Genomic DNA, 18744 nt, shown 5'->3' on the forward strand with positions numbered 1-18744 from the left:
TACACTAATCTTATGCTCAACGAAATTCATTATAGAAATAATTAAGGCAAGGTCAACGGAAATTATGATTTTAGTGATTTTCATGCTAATCTAGCATTAATACACAAGAGGTTGGTAGAGAACTTGTTTGTGGGCAGGAAGTCAGGGAAACAAATGTAGACACTTATTCTAGTCTTCATACTTAATGATGATAATTTGCTGTGTTCATCTTGCAAAAAGTACTAATTTATCAATAAACCACATGTAATGTGGTACCAGAAGACAAAGATAGTGTGTTTCCTTGCCTTTTTATGATAGTTTTTAAGACACTGAACCTAATCTGAATTTCACATACTTAAATGACTATGCAGAAAAAAATGCAACTATATAAAACATCTTTGTGTTCAGAACAAGTGTAACAGGTGAAAACAATGATGTGTGTCTTTATATTCAAAGTAACAAAGTATGAACAGAAAAGAGAAAGTTTTAGGTTGGAGCCACTTTTCTTTGCACTATTTGGATTATTTTATCACGTAATAATCTTGTTTGCATTCCATAAATGATTGGATTTAAATTAGCAGGGACCACATGAAATAAAATGTGTGCAATTTTCCTTAAATCTGGGTAATTTGGGAAACGATGCAATATGATAGTTAAAAACCCCGACCAGAGCATAATAAGATAAAGAACAAGGTGGCTGGCACATGTTTGAATTGCTTTGTTTTTCAACTCTTTGTTTTTCTTGACCCAGCAGATGAGAGCTATTCTGAAATAGGTGACAGCTATGCCACCCATTGAGCAACTAAACAGCAACACCGTGAAAAAGAGTCCATAGATATTGTTGATTGACACATCCTCACAAGAAAGCTTGAACAGTGATGCGTTGTCACAGTATGCATTTTGGATAACCGATCTACAATGGGTCAGCCTCATTGTCAGACCTATCAAAACAGACACCAGCACTAATGACACCCCCCATGCAGATGCTGACAGCCCAATCACAGTTCTGGTAGTCATAATTGACTTGTACCTCAAGGGGTGACATATCGCCACATATCTGTCAACTGCCATAATGACGAGAATCATATGTGAGGCGGATCCGAACATGTGGCTGTGAAAGGCTTGAACCACACACTGGTTGTAGGTGATTAACCGTTCTGTTGAAATGATGTGAGCCATCAGCTGTGGCAGTAGAACTGTGTTACCTATTAGATCATTGACAGACAAGTTACAAAAAAGAATGTACATGGGCTGGTGCAAACTCTTTTCAGTGACAATAAGCACAAGGACTCCAATGTTAGAAAAAACCAGGGTAACATAAACAAACAGCAGTAGGAAAAATAAAGGGTATGTGAACTGTGGGGATATGTCAAAACCTTGGATCGTTAAGATATCACTTGTCATGTTGCTTTCCATTCTGTTGCAATTGATGAAAGACCTAAAAGAGAAACAATGTTAGAAGCTTTAGTAGTGATATAAAATCTACATTGAAACATATCAAATTAAAAATTTTGGGCATTGTTCTATTATTTAAAATATGAATAATGAATTAAATACTTACAATAACAAATCACAATGCAAGAAAAGCATCAATTACATTGTGATAGCAGGGTCAATTACATTCTGAACATAAAATTAAGCATGAAGATGTAACATTCTGTACATTAAATTGACATTAAATGACTTGTTCTACCAGATGATAGTACCTTGCGTGTGGAGGTGGGAATCCCGACTCAGCAGCTAGCTCTTCCTAGCTTTTATATTCAACATGAGTAACGTGTGACGTTAATTCCCTTCAGGAAAATGGGTTAGGCTCCTTGTACGGATGGAAATCTTTGGTTTTATATTTCATTTAATTTAGCTTGTTTAGCACATGAAGGTCAAGAAGCCCCTGAGATCAGAGGTTATCACAGGGACATCACAGCCATTTTTGTGACTAAATTCAACCTCTCCTCCTGTGTTTTTTTCAATAACTCACACCAGTCAAATCCAAGTACTGTATATATTTATAGAGGACTAAAATTCAATTAAAATGCTATGCAATTACATGTCAGCAAGGGTTTAAAATGAAATTAAGTTAAGTTTGTCAGTATTTCTCAGTACTTGTACTTCAATCTAATCTAAACTAATCTTAATTAAAATCAGTGTACATCACAGTTATATCACGTGAGCAATTGATCCAACAAGGGAAAAGCGCTCTAATTTGATTTATCATAGTTACATTAAGTATGAAAAAAAAAAACTAAAATTGAAATTTGAATACCAGAATTCTGAGGCATACAATACAAGGCAACAATAACTACATTTTTCCAAGGAAGGGCCCGAATTTTTCTAAGCAGACACTCTGAGGGCCGGACTTTCAAATAAATAATATAAAATGTATTTATCCTAATACATTGTTTAATATTTTCACTTTCTTACTAAATGAATTCTATATTTTTTACATGTATTAAACGACTAACACTCGTCTAACTGCAGGTAGCAGCAGCAGCAACAGAGAGCTGAAGAGAGCAGGCAAGTGTTCATAAACTTCTGGTGTACTTACAAACTTTACAATCCATCGTTTTATGAGAGCATAACTTATTTGTACTACTTGTAGACGTTTGGTATCATTTCAGGCATTATTAGTGGGGTAACTAAAAAAAAAAAAACGTGGGCCCCACCGCCCCCGCGAGCAAGCTAACAAGCTAATATGCCTAACACACAAAAACCCCCAAAATCCCCCAAAAAAAAAAAGGGGGGGGGGTGTTTGGCTCGAGGTCATGGTGCAAAGGACCCTAGGGTGAATTACTCCGAACCATCACTTTAACGTTAGCTCCGCAAGACCAAAACAAAGTGGAATGTGAATAGAGATGCAATCGCAGGGGGGTGGGTTTGCGCCCTCCCTGTGGAATTTTATCTGCTGTGAATGCTCAAAATTTTCTTATTTTCAGAATTCATTATTATTCTGCGGGCCGGACTGAAAGCTCTGGCAGGCCAGATATGGCACGCGGGCTGCCAGTTGAAGATCGCTGGTCTAAAGGCTACTGAAATATAAATTTTCGAGTAAATAAAAATATTATGTTGTATGGATATGTAAATACCACATAGTGTACCTTTACAACAAGCTTTACAGTCATAAACACTCACACACTGGGCCCTTTCTCAATGACAAATGCCTAACAATGGAAACCACACAAAACTATCTCTCTTACTACTAAATTCCACACAAGGAACAGAACTGTTATAAACAGAGGATTCAGTTATGGCAGCAAAAATATAAGCAGACCTAATGGGACAAGTTAAAAGTTTGAAGTTCACCTATAACCTGAATGTGTTTGGGTTGGGACGAAACCCATGTGAACACAAAAAGAATGTGCAAACTCTCAGGCTGTTGTCATGAACCATTCGTACATACTGTATACCTATGAAAAGGAATGCTTTGTCATTTTTTATGTATTTCACGTATTTATTACTCTGTGCACCACATTGACTGCTGCTGTATAAGATCATAAAGAGCTGCATAGGGAGGACGTTGGGGTGGATGGGTGGGTCATCAAACACAGAGCCTTCAAGCAGGGCAGCAGAGTTCATGTCCCGGAAGAAGTTAAGGGAGAAAACTGAAGACTATTGCCCAGGAAACGGGTGTTCTTGTCCTAGGAGTAGTGCTCTCAGTTATTAACGGTGTTAACACAAACCCTTTTTAACCCAGTCAATTTTTTTATTGCAAGATTAGCGTTCTTTTTGGCCTAGCAAACTTTGTATTTTTTTTCACATGCTGTTGCAACAACTAGAAACGTTAGAAAAACTACAACACCACACCGGATCTAACTAGACCGGAAACTAAACAACAGGCACGCTTCATACACTTGTTTGGGCTGGCCAGCCCACAGACAGTATATAATGGACCACGGAGACCAGTGAAGGATATTAGAAGCACTTTTCCGGTGATCTCTTCCTTTACTGCGCAGCCTCCAACTGACAGAGACAACGTAAATGTGACGTGAGCAACGTGTCTGAAAGTTGTAAGTCTTCTGGTAGCTGTGCCAAGAGAAATCTCAATCATTCCCAATCTTACAGAGACGGAGAGCGTAGGTATATGTAAGGAGATAACATGGGCACAGGCTAATTATTGCTAACTAAAATGCTAGTTAACATTAGTAATTAAACCTAACCAGCCAAACTGCCTGCAAGCTTATCCTGTACTATACGGTAATTCCTCTACAATCGTTAACCTATTTTTACAAAAACGTCTGCTACGGAGCCATAACGTGAGGTACAAGGTAATGGAGCCTTTTATACATTGTCGTGTTTCTTTAGAACTAAACATTGGACAAATAGAGTCTTTAAACGCTTCAGATGTAAAGTTATTCACTGTCAAGTGATGGCAAAATGAATGCTAGTCAGTGGAATGCTAACGGGAGGTGATCGCTTTGTAGCATCAAAATGGCGCCATAGGAGGTTCGAGTTCTGAAGCGAAGCTTACCCCCTTGGGCGAGACGGCTAAAGAGTAGTAGGCTAACGTTACGTTTTGAGTGGATGGCGAGGGCGAGACGTCGAAATGGATGCCAATAAGATTCTGAATGGAAAGTTTACTTTTAAAAAGTAGTTTCACGCATACACAGCCTGTACCACACGGAGAAAGCAGCCCAACTGGAACTGCTGCAAAGTGCAAATGCTGTCAGTGTGTAATCAAAATTATTTAGGAGTTACTGCACACTATACTGTTTTTGTCATTTGGGACATTGTCCACCGCCTTTTCTGTCCAGGAGAATTGTTACATTCCTTATTAGAAAAATGTAAAGGTTACAAATGTCCTGCTGTGGCATCTGGTTTTGGACCATTGTTAATATGTACTTAAAAACAGTTCTGAAATGCAAAATAATACAATTTCATTCATGTGATAAAACATGCGATTAATCACGATTAACTATAGAAATTTTGCAATTAATTGCGATTAAAAAAATGTATCGTTTGACAGCCCTACCTAGGAGTACTTCTTAAGGGGACCGGTGTTCTAACCAAAATCAAAAAAAAAAATCCTAATCTTAACTAGTCGTTTCGGTGCCTAAACTTAACTGTCTAACGGTGCCCTGTACCCAGCTCACAGTAGCCTTTTAATGATTTTAATGAAAAGACCGCTAAACTTAAAGGTCCCATGACATGGTGCTCTTTGGAAGCTTTTATATAGACCTTAGTAGTCCCCTAATACTGTATCTGAAGTCTCTTTCCCGAAATTCAGCCTTGGTGCAGAACTACAGCCACTAGAGCCAGTCCTACAATGAGCTTTCCTTAGGATGTGCCATTTCTGTTTCTGAAGCTATTGAGTAGGAGAGTGGGAGTGGCAAGGTGGAGGGTGGGGGTGTGGCCTTGACCAACTGCCACTTTTCTCGTTTGAAAGCCATGATGTCTCTCTCTCATGGGTTGGCCAAATTCTCTGGGCGGGCAAAGCAGAGAAAGGGGAGGTAACCTTGCTTGTTATGACCTCATAACAAGCAGATTCCAAAACGGCTCATCTGAGCTTTCATTTTCTCAAAGGCAGAGCAGGATACCCAGGGCTCGGTTTACACCTATCACCATTTCTAGCCACTGGGGGACCATATACAGGCTGGGGGAACTCATATTAATGTTAAAAAACCTCATAAAGTGACATTTTCATGCCATGGGACCTTTAACTGTCATGTGAGTGGTCGTCATGTGACCAGTGGGCGGTTGCGGTAATTCCGTAGTATACCATATGAATTGTTGAGTTTTCGTGCGAAATCATACAAACACGTACAGTACAGGCCAAAAGTTTGGACACACCTTCTCCTTCAATGCATTTCCTTTATTTTCATGACTATTTACATTGTAGTTTCTCACTGAAGGCATCAAAACTATGAACACGTGGAATTATGTACTTAACAAAAAAGTGTGAAATAACTAGGGTTGGGTATTGTTTTTTTTTTTTTCGATTCCGGTGCTAAATCGATACTTTTAAAACGGTGCCTGTGCCTAAACGGTGCCTGAACCGGTACTTTTCAATAAAGTTAAAAAAAAAAGAAGAAGAAAAAAAATAAGGGTAGTAAACAACAGTCAGTGACTTGTTTATTGCTAAGGCCATGGTCAAAATTAAAGTATATATATAATAATAATGTAATGAATGAGAAGGTGTGTCCAAACTTTTGGCCTGTACTGTACATGAGAATGGGTTGAAACTATACATAGGCCCAGATGGCAGATTCGCACTATGCACATTGCTGTGAGGCGACAGAACTAATCACTGAACCAAATTTTCATGATTATAATTATTATCATACTTCAATTTTTGTACAGGAGAAAGACCACAGAAAGTACTTAGAGGGTCAAATCAATTATTAAAGCAACTCAAGGGTCCATCATGTCCATTTCTCTTGGGTAAGATGATAAGTCTTTTCCTAATGTCTTAATGTCCTAACAGCTGTGTGCTGGTTCCCAAAGGTCTGTTGTTTCAATCAGTAATTTTCTTCTGGGAAATTTAAACAAATATGAAAAGGCTGTTTAATATGTTATACATTTTATGGTACATTAGAACTGTGGATTTTCTTTTTTTTTTTGGATTATTTTTGATTATTTTATTATTTTAGGCCTTTAATGACAGGACAGCTGAAGAAATGAAAGGGAGAGATAGGGGGGAATGACATGCAGCAAAGGGCTGCAGGTCGGAGTCAAACCTCGGCCCGCTGCGTGTAGGAGTAAACCTCTATATATGGCTGCCCTCTCTACCAACTGAGCTATCCGGGCGCCAGAACTTTGGATTTTTTAATAAATGTTTGGATTTTATTTTTTTTTGATCTGCCTTTCAGGGCTTCCGTAGAAGGAGAGAAAAAAAAACACAGAGCAAAGACTATGTTGTGATACTTTAACTTCAACCGTGAACCTATTCAAATGTTTTATATATGAACACACGTAGAGATTAAAGTTATGGAATCAAATGTTGCAATGTCACAAGCAGCCTCAGATGTTACAACCTCCCTTGGGTGTTATTAGACAACATACTTCATTAGCAAACAACAAGGAATCTCATTATCACCTGGAGGTTTACTAATTGTCCAGGGATTAATTACAAGGTGAGACAGTAGTAATAAAAATACATCATTTAATTATATCTCAAAGGGGCTCATTAATAAATGTGTTTTGACAAAGTAATGAGGCATTGAGCTGATGTAACTCTGCCAATTTGTAGTGTATCATAGTTACATAATACTACTTTAGCTGAAAAGATGGACAAGATAAAAGTTGGAGAAGATCATGTTAAGTATTTCTGTTGTTATGTGATACCAAAACAATCTTTTCAAAATAATGAAAACTAAAGAAGAGAAGAATTTAGATAAGAATGGAGCAAAATTCCTGACTCCAGCCAGGCCTTTCCAGCAGTACTGCAGGTCAAGTGGTTTTGACTTATTTAGTCCACCATTAAAATGACAGCCAACTCTGATTTATAAAATTCAAACTGTGAATTAGACACACTTTAGATCCAAGAGACTAAAGTGGCTGGAATTGTGAAAATATGAAAAGGCCTGCCTCTTTTGATTGATTGTCCCACAGTGTAGAGACTGTGATACATTGAGTTAATTTGGTAATTAAGAAAAAACAAGAATGTTTATACCTGGGGACCTGTGATTGAAAGATTAAGGCCTAATTGTAATGTCAAATAAAATACTATTATTATGAGGGCCAATAATAGACCACTGACATGTGGTACATGATTTCTTTACAATTTAAGATGAAACCTAACTTCACTTAGGACTTAAAATAACTTTATATCATGTCTTCGGATGAAAGGTGCTTATGAAAAAAGTGAATCACCTGTTGTGATCAACAGCACTGATCATCATAAAAATGTTTATCATAAACTGCATATTACAAAATAAAACATATTCTTTATCGGATCGAGACTATGTCAACAACATCACACCGGTTTTAAAAATCATTGGCTCCCATTCCGTCTTAAACGTCTTACACATTGTCTTTTTTTTTAAGTCACTTTTAAAAACTCACCATTTTAAACTAGCTTTTTATTGACTTTACTGTTTACTTATTGTCTTTTTAAATTGTATGTAAAGCGCTTTGTAACTTGTTTTTCCAATACTAGAAGGTGGAGTTGAAACACTGCTGACCACTGATTGGTCAGAGAGAATCATCACTAGCGCACCATGGAACATCCTGCAGAAACCTGCCCTTTTTGAATAGATCAGCTGCCTTCAATTTTTTAACTCACTCAACCCAGATTTTAAAGTGGCCATATTATGAAAAAAACACTTTTTTCTGGGATTTGGGGTGTTCTTTTGTGTCTCTGGTGCTTCCACACGCATACAAACTTTTAAAAAAATCCATCCATGCTGTTCTGAGTGAGATACGGTTTCTGAATGTGTCCTGCCCAATGGACCAACAGAGCCCGTTGCTCTGGACGGAGACCAGTGAAGGATATGAGAAGCACTTTTCCGGTGATCACTAGCTTTACTGCGCAGCCTCCAACTGACAGAGACAACGTAAATGTGACGTGAACAACCTGTCTGAAAGTTGTAAGTCTTCTGGTAGCTGTCCCAAGAGAAATCTCAATCATTCCCAATCTTACAGCATCCTGCTGCATCCGCTGCATCCGCCTCATCCACCCATGCTCTGCAGCGCCACGTTTCATCCCGCAACGCCCTGCTGTGATGTTCCTATGCACAGAGTAGTCTGGATCCGGTATAGGGGACTGCACTACTCAGTATGACACGATGTGCCCTGCTATGACATGAACTTCCACGATGACCTTCGACGTCACTGTGACCTTTAATGTGACTATTATCGCCACTGTTCATCACACCCCCAACCGGCCCGTCAGACACCGCCTACCAAGAGTCTGGGTCTGCCGAGGTTTCTTCCTAAAAGGGAGTTTTTCCTTGCCACTGTCGCGATAGCCACTGCTAATGCTTGCTCTTGATGGAATTACTGTAATTGTTGGGGTTTTGGAAAGTGTCTCGAGATAACTTTTGTTATGATTTGATACTATAAATAAAATTGAATTGAAATTGAAAATTACAGTTACGGAGAGTGTAGGTATATGTAAGGAGATAACATAGGCACAGGCTAATTATTGATCACTCACATGCTAGTTAACATTAGTAATTAAACCTAAACAGCTAACGTAAGTTGAAACTGCCTGCGAGCTTCTCCTGTACTGTACGGTAATTCCTCTACTATGCGACAGTACCGTATTTTCCGCACTATAAGACGCACTTAAAAGCCTTTAATTTTCTAAAAAAAACGACAGTGCGCCTTATATATGGATCAACCTCTCAAGGATCACTGTCACGTTGACGGGACACTGCGTCGCTGTAACCTCGATAAAACTTCCACTCATTCGCGTTTTTATAACTTCAAAGCATTAAATCTTCAAAATATACAGCCATGCGACACACCAATTGAAATCTTAGCCTCTAATGATTAATTTAAGCCCACATACAAAGCATAAGATGATTTATAGCAGTTACACAACTGTTACAAAGTAACAGAAAATAAAACAATTCAGCCGTAATCTGTGCAGGTGTCGAGAGTGCATCCATACCTGTTTTCGTTGTCCTCTCAGCAACAAAGTGGTATTTTGCCCAAAACTTGATTTTCATAAATCCACAAGAGTCCAAGGAAATGTAATATCCAAGCTTTATATTCCAAAACGATCTGTTCGCCTCACAATGTTGAAGTTTCTGGCCGAATGACAACGTAAAAACGCAAAACAGTTTTCCATTCCCGCACTTGTTATCGCCGCTAGCTTCTCTGCCCAACTTGCTACATGATCGATGTGGGCGTCATCGTATTCCCTAGCTTCTAAGCTTTCGATTGGTAGTTCATATTAGCCAATCGTTCAGGTTTCCCTCTGATATGGCCAATGGAAGCGGACAAGCCGATGACAACATGTCAGGGACCACGTTGAGACGATCGACATTTCCTCGGACCACTTAGATTTAAATGCTTTAAGACCCGTCTATCTTTTTAGCCAATGAGCAGACAATTCGATTGATATGCAATATGGGCATGACATTCATTAACATTAACAATGTTACCATGGGAGTGAACGGAGTTGTCAGAACGCTTAATAAAGTTTGACTTTATCTGACTGTTTTGTTGACATTCCCTTTAGCACAGCTCCATCTAGTGGATGTATAACGCAACCCCAGTCAAACGTTTGACTGCAGTATCTTCTATTCTATGCACCTTATAATCCGGTGCGCCCTATATATGAAAAAAGTTCTAAAATAGGCCGTTCATTTAAGGTGCGCCTTATAATCCGGTGCGCCTTATAGTGCGGAAAATACGGTAAGTCACTTGGTTATGACACAATCGTTAGCCTATTTTTACAAAAGCGTCTGCTACGGAGCCATAACATCAGATACAAGGTAATGGAGCCTTTTATACATTGTCGTGTTTCTTTAGAAATAAACAATGGACAAATAGAGTCTTTAAACGCTTCAGATGTAAAGTTATTCGTTGTCAAAGTGACGTCAAAATGAATGCTAGTCAGTGGAATTCTAACGGGAGGTGATCTCTTTGTAGCATCAAAATGGCGCCATAGGAGGTTCGAGTTCTGAAGCGAAGCTTACCCACTTGGTCCTGCCTTCAGTCTCCTGGTGAGCTGTTCAAAATCTGCAATGGCTAGCCACAACCGTTAGCTCATAGCATTAGCATGCTGACGCTAACGCTAGCATGCTACCTCGTTCTCAATAGCAAAGCATTGCTACAACACACACAAGTTCACCATAATCTACAAAAGAACTACTTACATGTGCGCCCTCATTTAGAAGAAGTCTCCCAGCTAATCCTGCCTTGTAACTGACCGAAGGTGGAGAAACAGGCTTTCTTTTACTGTCTCTAGAGTTAGCTAGCTGACATGATCTACATCTGAGCTACTGAGCATGTGCGAGTGTAGTCAAAGATAGTACAGAAGAAGAAGAAGAAGAAAAGAGGTCAGGTGAAAAGAAGAGCTGCAGCAGTGAGAGAGAGCTGTGCAGTACAACAAAAATATGGTGTTTTTTGAAAATTAAACCATGTAAACCTTTTCTGGTACAACCTTAAAATACAATTGTGAACCTGAAAATGAGCATAATATGGGCACTTTAAAAATGGTAGCCCATAAAAACCATTGCGTGGTCAACTGACAGAGTGACATTCCTCTGTTTGGTTGCCGATGAAAAGATCCAGCAAGAGCCACGATCGCTATGACAATTGCTAAGAACCCTGCATACATTGATGGGGTAGCCTACTATCTGCAGTGGAAAATGAAATAGAGAAAAGCTCCTGGTACAAAACGTGGGTTGAGTTGAGTAGAGTTGAGTTGAGCTGAACCATGCTGTAGAAATGAGGCATACCATTTGAAACAGTTTCTTTGTTTCTTACATCTTTAGCCTGTTCCTTATACTGCATACATCTAATCGCATTTCATCTTATCAATTTGCTGGAAATAAATTCAGTTATTTGAAGGCAGCTCTACAGTAAATCCTTTCAAACCAACACTGACTAGCCACAACAATCCATAACTTTAGTTCCTTCTGCTGTAGTGCCATAACTTAAATGTAGTTTAGTAATTTGAGGACACAATTTTAGTAATTTTTTGAGCATAAAATGTACTTTGTATAATAAATACATTTGACCAGATGACCTCTCAGAGAGCGCAGACCTCCACAAAGGCATACAGTCCAGCCTTTTTTCATATGCAAATCTGCAACCGTAACCACTATATATGTCTGGATATATTTCCAAAACTTTTAGAACCAGCAGTCAAGACCACTCTTAAAGTTATGTTGCAACCACTATTTAACTTATTTTATAATGCACAATTTAAGGGTGACGCTGTGTAAGATAGATCTTTGAATTTATCACAAACTCGACATTTAAACGTCGCCCATCAATGTGTCTGTGGCATTCCGGGTCACAGCCGCATATCTAATGGAGACAGACAAAATACACAGAGCTACCTTTGCAGCCGTAGCCCCACATAGTAGAAAAGTCACTCCACTCCACTGGTTACTTATGCCCGTAAAACAAATAATTTGAGTATCTGCCCTGTGATACGGATCCGCTCCATAATGTAATGGGTTCTTCCTTAGTCCATGGTACTGTATACCCTTCCACCAAGTTTTTTCATAATCTTGCTGACAGAAAATCAAACCAACAAACAAACAAAAATATACACATTATTTCTGGGGAACAATCTCAGAAGATTTAATAAAACAAACAGAATTACCTTTAATAACTGTTGGGTTTTAATAGTTTTTTTTTTTTTACAAAGGTATCTCACAACTTCATACTTACAGTAATCCTGATATCATTCATCTTTCCAAAGCCATTGACAATCCCAGAGGCAAAAGGTGAAGTAAACAAGTTCTGGTTACGGTTACGGTGACAATAAATAAGGCAGAATGGGCAGGTCAGTTCTCAACACTTCATACATTACTTCATGTTGCATTGACATGTTTAACTTGTTACTGCTTCAGACCAATTTCCACTAATGAGATTTGATCACTGTTTCTCTTCATACTGATCTACAGTAAGTGGAGAAAAAGAATGGAGAACGAATCTTTTGGGTTCAGGTCTGAGTTAACCCTCGACCCATTTGTTATTCCACCTGGAGGAAAGTATCCCATATTTTTTCTTGGTCTTGCGATTTATTGTTTTGCCATTTTTTGCAACCTGATCTTGTTGACTTTGATCATTCTGAAAAGGAACCTTCACAAACCCATGTATTTCATCCTGTTTAGTCTTCCCCTCAATGATCTGATAGGCATAACTGCAATGCTACCAAAGGTTATTTCAGACATTGTTACAGAAACAAATAAGGTATACTATCCTCTCTGTGTTTTGCAAGCATTCTTGCTCCACATGTATGGCGGTGGAGTTTTGTTTATACTTGCAGCAATGTCTTTTGATCGTTATGCTGCCATTTGCATGCCGTTACGCTACTGCTCTGTTATGACCCCCAGATTTGTTATTTGCATTATCTCTCTAGTTTGGGGTCTTGACTTTGTCTTGATTGTATCATTGTTCTCTTTACAGACAAGGCTTCCCAGGTGCAATTCTCTGATTATGAATGTATTCTGTGATAACCCATCTCTACTGAAGCTCACATGTGAAAACACAACAGTCAATAATATCATAGGATTATTTAACACAGCTGTAATACAAGCTGTAAGTGTGTCTATTCAGGCTTTTTCCTATGTGAAGATTCTGATCACATGTGTGTTTACAAGGAGGTCTGAAGCAAAGACGAAAGCTGTCAATACGTGTGTTGCCCAGTTGCTTATTTTAATCATATTTGAAATTGTAGGAACTTTCACAATTTTATCTCATAGGTTCAAAAATGTGTCAGCTGACTTGCAAAAGATAATGGGCATGCTAATATTTATTGTACCTCCACTTCTGAATCCAATTGTATATGGGCTGTATACAAGTGAAATACGAAACACTCTCCTGAGTGTCTTAAAAAATAGAGTATCCATCTAAGTCTTTACACAAGGTGGTTAACAGCACTGCATTTTCAATCACTGCAATCACAATCAATCTGTTGTCTCAGGTAGTCTTTCTAATAGTGTAAACAAAATCAACTATGCACGAGACAATAGCAAGTGCATACACTTGAACAAAAACGTAAATCACTTTTAACTGTTTTGTTTGTTGTGGAAACCATAAATTCTAAATAGTTTTAAATGGTTTATAATGTAGGACAGGAAGTTTTACTCTGGATTTGAGTATTTATTGACTGGTAATTTTGTTAATATAGTTTTTCCTCAATACAACCAAAACAGTTTTGTAAAAGGTGGGAAACATATTTCGCTCAGTCAGTTATACTGAGTCAAGTTTTAAGTGTGTTGGGCTTTCACATTTGATAATGATAAGATAAACTGGGTCAAACTGGGTGCATCTTACTGCAATTGTACAAATATATTACTTGGCTCTGTCATTTTTGTTACAAGTTTGGAAATATGTATTTATTTATCTCTTTTTTGTTTGTTTCTATTGGTGTGTACAGCACTTTGTGATGTTTAAGTATGGTGTATAATTAGTCTCATACTGCAAATAGTCTCTAAAATGTAATACTTAATTCATCATACATTACATTTTCATTTCAAGACAAACTGTAAAACTGGATCAGACATTTGCTGTAGCATGTTGCTTTACTTGTTCTTATCCCCTTCACATGGATTGTATGTTCAAATATTTTATCATGCACTCCATTTATAATACTGTAGCTACAAAACTTTACATCAATTAAAAGGCAATTCCATTTTTTTTGTTTCTTTTTTAGGTTTTTATTCTATAGCTTCCCTGTAGTGTATTCAAATCAAAACCTTCACATTTTCTGTTTGTAAGTATGTTTTAGCGTCAAAATGCTGTTTTCCAAAGCCCTTCTAAAACCTTTTTCCCACGTGACCTGACAGGTTTCTGTATGATGATGTTGCTTCAGTACGGTGCATTACAGTACAGTAGAGTAGAGTACAGTAGAGTACAGTAGAGTACAGTACAGTAGAGTACAGTAGAGTACAGTACAGTACAGTACAGTATCAGTAACTTGATGGCGATGGCCCCACGTTTGGAGAAGCTGACAAGCAATGCACTGTCTGGGCGCCCGGATAGCTCAGTTGGTAGAGCGGGCGTCCATATATAGAGGTTTACTCCTTGACGCAGTTGGCCAGGGTTTGATTCTGACTTGGGCCCTTTGCTGCATGTCATTCCCCCTCTCTCTCCCCTTTCATGTCTTCTGCTGTCCTGTCAATAACGGCCTAAAAATGCCCAAAAAATAATCTTAAAAAAAGCAATGTACTGTCATGGACGCCATGTTAGGTTGGATCCAAAAGTCAAACAATAACAGAAACTTCCAGAGTTTGTGTTATTGTGTGAATTTGATTTTAACTAACTGGTCGAGGCAGCGGTAGCAACTCCCATGTTCTGTAAGGTAAAACTACTGTGCAGCCATTATATCACTCTCTTCAAATCCAATACCTGCACTGCAGGTATTTCACCTCCCAGAACACGGGAGCTGCTGGTCTACCGTTACTGCTGCCTAACGTGCCGGCCACAGCAGTAACATTACATTGCTTAGCTTCTGTGCTGTTATTTCCCAACTTAGCACAGCTAACGTTGATTCAGCCAGTTCACATTATTCATAACCTTAACCCACGGTAACCCTCGTGACTGCTTTTTGCCAAGGCTAAGTGGGCATTTTCGTTTGTATAACCTGGAATCACACTTGAATTATTGCAGAGTCCAAACCAAACAATATGGAAAATGTGCTGATGTTTGCTGTGTGGACCACTAATAAACCTGAATATTCTGAAACATATTTCAGGTTGTTCCGTCATTTAATGAAAACAAATAAAGAATTAAAAACAGCACCATTAACAATACAAAATACATTTGAATTTAATAGTATTCATATTAAGCTCAGTTAGATAAAAACTAAATACATATAGTCAGGTTTTATTTTTTATACAAAATAAGAATTATTGACATTCAATTGTGCATGCATTTCTGCCTTCTCACATACATCTTATCACAGCTAAAGAGATTAAAGAATGACTTTATTCAACTAACTTAATAGCAGTAGTAGTAATACTAGGATATATGTTATATATATAAGGTACACCTGTTCAACTGCTTGTTAATGCAAATGTCTAATCAGAAAATCAAGATAAGGCATTGAAATTGAGATTTTAAGAATGTGCTGATCATTTAGAAACAACTTTACAAAATGATGTTAGAAGTTGCGTCTAAATGAAGAAACTTTTTAAAGAAGCAACACCGAAGTGGTACTACCTGCCAGATTGCAATAATAAGAAAGGATATGATGCTGGTCAGTTAAATACGCATATAACTCACATTTGAGACATGACACATATTAACCCCTTGTTGTCATGGAGACAGCAACTGTACTTCTGTCAAACCTAAAAAGAGCTGATGTACTGAGAATGTAATTTAATCATCAAAGAATTTACTTTAATCAAGTTTCAAATTAAGTGTAGATTCCAAATATATATTTCATTTATGTATATTTTATATATATATATATATATATATATATATATATATATATATATATATATATATATATATATATATATTATATGTTATAGCCAGGGGACAGGAAGTTAAAATAGGTATACAATACATTATGTTGCAGAGATAAGTATGCTATTAAACTTTTCAATCTGTTGCTAATATCCTGCAAACAGGGCTGTTTTGAAACCACATTGCATGATGTCAGTTCAAAATGGTTCTCCAGTGTTTTCTCAGTTAGCCTTTTAAAATGATATCAGATTAGTAAATAGGATGTGTCTTTGGAACATTGGATGAATGGTTGCTGATAATGGGCAATGTAGATATTGCATTAAAGATCAGCCACTTCTTTCTACAACAGTCAAGAACACTTTTGCAATTATGTAAACACATAATGTAATCTGAAAACTGCTGCCCTGGTTAAACAAAAAACAATGCAACTGATCTCAGCTGGCATTCTGTCTGTAATGGAGTGGAATGGAAATTTCTAAGTGACCCCAAACTTTTGACTGGTAGTTTCATCATTTGCACCAGCTGACGTATTATACTCTGTAATCTCATGAGTCATCTACGTGTTTGCGGTAAAAGGCAATAAAAGACAAGTGTGTGTATGTGTTTTTCATTGCTCCATAGTGCAGGTGAGGACAACATAACACACTGCAACAGGTATAAAACCAGATGTACATTTTAATCAATGCATAACACTTATTTCAATATGTGCTTGTTAATAAAAACATTTCTTTCAGGTGAAGCTCCTTCATCAGTTGGCCTGAGTATTAAGGAACCTTTTTTTTCAATAGGGGAGGCTACAACATAATAAAGACGGTAAAGTATGTATACAAATGCATCTACTAGGGAATTTCTAACACTGGCACCATTGGACTTATCTGCTACAGATATTTACCCAGCGTTTGTATTTGGCACACTTACCTATTTAATTATTGTATTTTGCAACCTGTTGGTATTAACAACTATTGCTCTGAGTAAAAAGCTACACAAGCCCATGTTTATCCTGCTGTTTAACTTGCCCATTAGTGACATGGTGGGTGCTACAGCTTTTTTTCCTCAGCTTCTCTTTAGCATTGTGACACAGGAGAGGCTGATTTCGCATCCTGCATGTATTACTCAGGCTTTTCTGATTCATTTTTATGGTACAGGAAACATGCTGATCTTGACTGCCATGGCATATGACAGATATATTGCTATATGTTGTCCTTTGAGGTATAATGCTATCATGAGTCCACATAATTTAATCAGAATTATAATTTTAATATGGTTTATAAATTTCTCAATGATTTTTACGTTGTGTGTGATGGTTGCACGGTTTAAAGTTTGCAGGACGAATATAGTGGATTTGTGCTGTAACAATCCATCATTATTGAAACTGGTGTGTGAGGACACCAGAGTTAACAACTACTATGGAATAGCTACTATATTTATGATTATGGGTGGACCACTGCTAGTGATAATATACACATATGCACAGATCTTGCGCACATGTGTCATGACTAATCATACGGATGCCCGGAGAAAAGCCCTTCAAACATGTGGTACACATTTAGTTGTTTTTTTAATCTTGCAAATTAATACAACCTTTACACTCATTTCTCATCGCATTGAGAGTGCATCCCCGTACATTAGAAGGATTATTGGTGTGTCAGTTTTAATATTTCCCCCTTTTTTGGATCCAATTATATATGGACTGAAAACAACAGAACTGAAGCAGAACATGTTAATGTTTCTAAAAAGAAACTTTGGTTCGACCAAGTTGTAACCAGTTTTCGGGTTAGGATTATTTTGATGAGAGATGAGTAGAGGAATTGGTACACCTGCATCATGTATAATGCCGCTTAAACTAACACTGATTTCAGAATCCACCATAAATGAAGGCTCAGAGAGTTTCCACAAACAATATGCAATGAATTACTGCACTGTGGAGAAGTTACATATCTCTGTTTTTGGTGATTATTACTCTTATAAATATGTTGTACATTTCTTTATATAATGTTAATGTGTATGTTCGTATGTGTTAGTCAGCAGTTCCCAGATCACAGATCAACAGCTTAGGTAATTTCTCTCCCTAATATTTTGACTTTAAGTAGTTTTGATAAAAGATAAGGAAAATGACAGGTGTGCACAATAGTGATGAAATATGATGAAATATATGTAAATGTACATGGAGTAAAAATGTATTGAATTGCAAAAAGTTATATTCTGCTCTATTTGTTTCAATTTGGCATGAAATCAATTTAGTTGCAAGTGTGTAAACTGTGCGCGTGCCTCAACACTGCCTCAATCATATGTGTACTGGACTGAAAAATGGACAACTGATGATGAAATTAAAATAATTATTGTATATACAGTATGTGCAACCTTTATGGTTTCCTTGACATTGCAATAAAAGTAAATATGTTTCCAAATTTCATTGTGTTTAACATGACTCTAAATGGTATAATGCTTTTTAAAAGATAAGCATATTTTAAATTCTGCAACAACACAACTGAATGTAAAGAAACAAAACACTGTACCACTCCATTAGTTCCATTTTATTGAAATCCTCCTCTCATTCCATTTTCTGCAGTGTTTAAAAGTCTCTGTCTCTGCAGTGAATATCATCAGTTTCCAATCAAAGTATTGAGTAATTCCTGTAATATAGAAAATCAGCAGTGTTTCTCAGGTGTAGATGTGTATACTAGGAAAGGAAAAACAAATCAGCCTAAAGAGAGTTAACGGTGA

The 18744-nt window shown here is 37.5% G+C and overlaps 3 protein-coding genes across 3 annotated transcripts; 2 read left to right on the forward strand and 1 right to left on the reverse strand.

The window, feature by feature from the left end:
• Positions 1-465: 465 nt before the first annotated feature.
• On the reverse strand, positions 466-1395 carry LOC120554189 (olfactory receptor 52E4-like). The gene has a single exon (XM_039792908.1). It carries the CDS (start codon positions 1393-1395, stop codon positions 466-468), a length of 930 nt encoding a protein of 309 aa, XP_039648842.1.
• Positions 1396-12522: 11127 nt separating this feature from the next.
• Positions 12523-13458, forward strand: or71aq2 (odorant receptor, family 71, subfamily AQ, member 2). Its single transcript, XM_039789355.1, has one exon. It carries the CDS (start codon positions 12523-12525, stop codon positions 13456-13458), a length of 936 nt encoding a protein of 311 aa, XP_039645289.1.
• Positions 13459-16840: 3382 nt separating this feature from the next.
• Positions 16841-17782, forward strand: LOC120551784 (putative gustatory receptor clone PTE03). Its single transcript, XM_039789365.1, has one exon. It carries the CDS (start codon positions 16841-16843, stop codon positions 17780-17782), a length of 942 nt encoding a protein of 313 aa, XP_039645299.1.
• The last annotated feature ends 962 nt before the right edge of the window (positions 17783-18744 follow it).

Source organism: Perca fluviatilis, chromosome 2 (assembly GCF_010015445.1).
Source record: "Perca fluviatilis chromosome 2, GENO_Pfluv_1.0, whole genome shotgun sequence".
NCBI classification, from domain to species: domain Eukaryota; kingdom Metazoa; phylum Chordata; class Actinopteri; order Perciformes; family Percidae; genus Perca; species Perca fluviatilis.